A 5,075-nucleotide genomic window follows, 5' to 3' on the forward strand; every position below is an offset into this window, starting at 1 on the left:
AAAAAAGACCAAAAAAAACAAATTTAAGACCAAAAGGACTTAAATGCAATTTCTGAAAATAAAAGGACCAAAAATGAAAAAATAATAATAAAATTGGAATAAAATTGGTAAAATGAACGAAACGTAAAGTGAAACGATTAAAAATAACAAAACGGACTAAAACGAACCAACTACTTAAATGAGGTACTTCAAAGTAACCTCTCTCTGCCAAAATTTCGTGTGAAATGACCAAAATGCCCCCTGGGGACTAAAACGACTCAAAACGACTCAAATGCAATTTTAAAATGGTTTTTGACATGGAATTAAAGCAAGAGCTTTGTACAAGCAAATTAAAAGACTCAGAGACAAATTTTAGAAATTAAACAGGGTTTTAACACATGAAAAGACTAAAATGCCCATAGGGGCTAAACTGACTCGAAATGACTTCAAATGCAATTTTTGAAATGAATTTTGACAGGGAATTGAAATAAAGACTTATTCAACCCATTTGAAAAGACTCAAACAATTTTTAAGGACTAAAATGAATTTGAATGCAGGAAATGACTAAAATACCCTTTTTCATGAGTTTTGCAAATAACATTGAAATAAGATGCAGAGGAATATGTAATTGACTAGAGACCAGTTCAAATGACTTGTAATACAAGAAAAAAAATGTTTTTGGATGACTTGAGGTGCAAGAAAACATGGACAAATACACAGTTGAAAAGATTTGTAAAACTAAGTTGAGAGATAAAGCAGAGTGAAATGTCAGTGTAAACAATAACAAATTGGGAAATGTTCAAGAATAATAGACATATATCAAAGATGAAAGAAAATTTTGAACAAGTATTTTTAGGTCCAAAATTAGGGTATAACAATAAGCTAATTGGATTCTGTGATGCTGACTATGCTGGTGATAGGATTGAAAGAAAGTCAACCAGTGGCAATTGTCAATTTCTAGGTGATAATCTTATATCCTGGGCTAGCAAAAGACAAACAACTATTGTTATGTCTACAACAGAAGCAGAATACATTTCAGCTGCAAGTTGTTGTACACAACTATTTTGGATGAAACATCAGTTGGAAGACTATTAGATTATTGCTAACAGTATTCCCATTTTTTTGTGATAATACTGCTGCTATTTGTTTGTCTAAAAATCCAATGTTGCATTCAAGAGCTAAACATATTGAAATCAAACACCATTTCATCAGAGACTATGTTCAAAAAGGAATTTTAGATATACAATTCATTGATACTGAGAATCAATGGGCTGATATATTTACTAAGCCTTTAACTGTTGAAAGATTTGATTTTATAAAGAAAAATTTGAACATGCACTTTGTGTCTAATTAAAAGCTTGCTTGCTCCTGAATAGGATTTTAGGTTCTGAAGTCAGTTCAGAAGCCATGGTCCATCAAAAGCTCTTTATTGAGGTTCTGACGAAAATGTGCTTCTGACGATGACGTCAGCATCTGAAGTCCAGAAGCTGGATTTTGTGCTTCTGAATAGTAGAGTTAGTGGAAACGCTGGAAGTTACTTTTTGTAGTAACACTGGCCCACTAACTTGGCAGTTACTCTGAGAACTTCTGACGTGGCTTATCTCTATTGGTGTGTAACTTAAAAGGGCAATGATGATTTATAGCTTTGAAAGAACTTTCAAGCGCCCCCAATGTCATTAATGTTATGTTTGTTTGTCTCTTTTGAATTGCAAACGTTTTACTCTTAACACTTTGTCAATTCACACACTACTCACTTCACAACAAACACTCTTCTTTCAAACCTATTCTTGCGAAGTAAGCGCAATCTCAACCCTAGAACCCAAAATCATCATCATCAATGGCATCTTCAAGCTCGAACCAACAAGATATTCCAGAATCTACTTCACGAGAGGCCCCTGCCTATGAAATTAGAGGAAGAACCATGGAACTAGAAGAATGGGATTTAAAGGTTCAAATAGAAAATCCTGTGGAATTTGAATCTCTAGCTTTCCATGAATGCTGGATAAGAAGTTTCTATGAAGAACAAAATCTCATGCCATACTTCTAAATGTTGAATGGACCAACATACGAAGCTTTGGTTAGGCACTTCTGGGTAAGAGCGTCGGTGTATGATAAAGTTGCTTCAGAAGCTGAAGAGGAGGAGAAGGTTCTACTTAATCCTAGTCTGAAAGGGAAGACTAGAGAAGAAATGGGACTTGAACCATTTACTGGCACTGAAATCAGGTCAAGCATCTGTGGAATCCCTGTAATCATTGCAGAATGGCAGATAGCATTTGTACTCCAATTAGAAGCTTCTGGCAAATATTCAGGGATATACATTTCAAGTGCTAGAGAAGGCTTCTGGAAAGAGAAAGTAAACATGGCCTTGTACAATTCCAAGAAGGCAGGAAAGTATGCTGACTTAAGCATAGAAAAGAAACTGCTTCTGAAGATTCAGAATGAGAATCTGCTTCCAAAAGGTGCAGGTGATCAACCTTCATTGGGGCAGAAAGTCTTTCTTCAGCACTTCATCAAGAAGGAAAAGGTGAATGTGCCCAAGTACATTTTCAAGTATTTGATTGATAATCTGATAAAGAGTCAGTTGGAGAAGAGATGCTGGGTACCTTATGGAAGGCTCTTATCAGAAATTTTTTATCAAGGAGGGATTTTGGACAGACTCAGTAGTGTAGAAGCCTTCTCAGACCAGCAGCTTGACACTAAGACTAGGAAGTTCATTAATGCTCATACCCTCAAGCACATGAAGCTGATAAGCAAAGTCACCAAGCTCATTACTAACTTAAGTGAATCCAGTGCTAAGTCTGATCTCATGAAGGATTTTCCACCCATTTGCAAGAAGGATCCTCTTGATGTGCAGATGTATATCATCAAGGATCACTATGAAACTACTAATAAGGTCATCAGGTTGGAGGATGTACCTGAAGAAATGTATGGTGGTGTTCTGCCAATTGCTAAAGGCTGGAAATCAAAGAGGAAGCTGACAGAAGAAGAATATCTGGAAGCTGAAAAATCTGCAAAGAAGGCAAAGAAAGAAAAAGGTGCTTCTGATAAGCTTAAAATTGGTGGTTCTTCAATGCCATCAATTATAGAAGAATTTGAGGACCTAGATACAGATGTGGTCCTGGACAGAAAGACCAGAAGTGGAAAAGTTGCTGCTTCTTTGATTGCTCCTGATCAACCTACAATTCCAAAGAAGAAGAGGAAGCCAGCAGTAAGGAAGATCAAGGAATCTCCTTATGTCATTAAGGAAGTAGAAGATGTTGATGCTACTACTAACTTGGTGTCAAAGGAATTAGAGAGGAAGAAAGCAGAAGCTGAAAAAGGTTTGAAAATCACTGCTGAGTTACAATAGATGGTGACCTCAGAAGCAGAGAACTTATTACTGACTGCAAGCAAATCTGTTCAAAACAATTCTGATGCTAAGTCAGAAGAAGTAGTCAATGTATCGTCAGATTCCTCATCCTCATCCTCATCATCTTCTGATTCTGATGATAATATACCTTTAGGACAACGTTTCCCAAACCTTACCAAAAAACCCTCTCAGACAACTTCTTATGAACTTGTTGGTCATTTGATTTATCAAAAGATAGGTGAAATGTCTGAGAGAAGAAACCAAATTTGTGAAAGATTACCACTATCTCACCCTCTTCAACCACATGTCATCTAACCTCTTCACATGATTGTCCCTGATGAAGTTAACCTAAACTCAGAGAAAGCCTCTGAAACAGCTTCTGAAGCAGTTGCTTCTGAGAAAGTTGTTTCAGAAAGCCCCCAACAACATACACCTGAACCACAAAAGACTTCATCACCCCAACAACAATCACCCAACACTCATATTGACCCACAACCAGAGCAAACATTACCCCCAACCTACAGATGTCATCAAACCAACATCCCCAAACAACCCCCCTACAGTCACTTCAATGGATGTTGACACTAATCATCTAGTCAATCCCCAAGCTTCAACTTCAACCGTCCAAATTAACTCGAACCAACCATCCTCATCTACCCAACCTGATCAACATATCACCATTCTAGAGTCTGACCCTGCTTCTGACCAACCCTCAGACCTAAAAATTCTTGAACAACCACCCCAAGACATCCTGGAATCTGACTACATTGAATCTGAGCTATTCAAGATCAACTCAGAGATGCAAGATCTGCTTCATCTCAGAGCAATGATTGATTTGCCAATTGCTTATGAGGAAAAATGGTCGTATTTGAAGAAGAAAGCTTCTGATCTGATAGAAGCTGTGAGCAGAAAGTGCATCAAGATTAAAGCTGCTACTGTTAGAAGATTTTGTGAGAATCTGACATCAGCTGAGCAAGCTAAAACTCCAATGCTGCTTCTGGCAAATGTGCCCTTCTACTCAGAATCTGAATACATTTCAAGGGAAGAAAAGATCTTCAAGAAGCTGAAACAGAAGCTGGCAAGGCAACAGGAGGAATCCAAGGCAAGAGAAAATGCTCTTCTTCAGAGGCAACTGGCTCTTGAAGAATTGGCGAAGAAGCAAGCTGAACAAATGGAGAAAATGATGGCTATGATTCAACAACAACAACAACCCAAACCTTAGTTGCACAACCTAGTGTTTATCTTTGTTGATTGTTTTTAGTTGTTTTAGTTTTTGCTTTTGAACATCTTATGCCTTGAATTTCTTACTGTTTCTGCAAGGAAGAGGTAAAAGATGCTATTTTCTCAATGCACTCTTACAAAGCCCCGGGTCCAGATGGTTTTCAACCTATATTTTTCAAAACTTATTGGCATATTGTTGGGGATGATGTGTGGAAAATGGTGTATGATGCTTTTGCCTATGGTATCATTGATGCTACTATTGCAGAGACCTTGATTGTTCCTATTCAAAAAATTGATATCCCCCAAAGTTTCATAGATTTTCGTCCTAACAGCTTATGCAATGTGCTTTTGAAGACTATTTCCAAAGTACTAGTTAGGCATATTAGACCTTTCATGGATGATGTTATTGGCCCTCTTCAAAGCTCTTTTATTCCGAATAGAGGTACTTCTGATAACGCCATTATTGCTCAAGAAATTGTTCATCGCATGCACAAGAAAAAAGGTAAGAAAGGTCTTCTACTATTTA

At 37.2% G+C, this 5,075-nt stretch overlaps 1 protein-coding gene across 1 annotated transcript; it reads left to right on the top strand.

Moving 5' to 3' along the window:
• The first annotated feature begins 1,816 nt into the window (after window positions 1–1,816).
• LOC146929614 (uncharacterized) lies at window positions 1,817–3,328 on the top strand. Its single transcript, XM_085707369.1, has 2 exons — window positions 1,817–1,988; window positions 2,097–3,328. Exons 1-2 carry the CDS (start codon window positions 1,817–1,819, stop codon window positions 3,326–3,328), a joined length of 1,404 nt encoding a protein of 467 aa, XP_085563495.1.
• Window positions 3,329–5,075: the final 1,747 nt, after the last annotated feature.

The sequence above is a fragment of the Medicago sativa genome, chromosome 4, assembly GCF_051527215.1.
Source record: "Medicago sativa cultivar Bolivia chromosome 4, Bolivia_mono, whole genome shotgun sequence".
Lineage (NCBI taxonomy): Eukaryota > Viridiplantae > Streptophyta > Magnoliopsida > Fabales > Fabaceae > Medicago > Medicago sativa.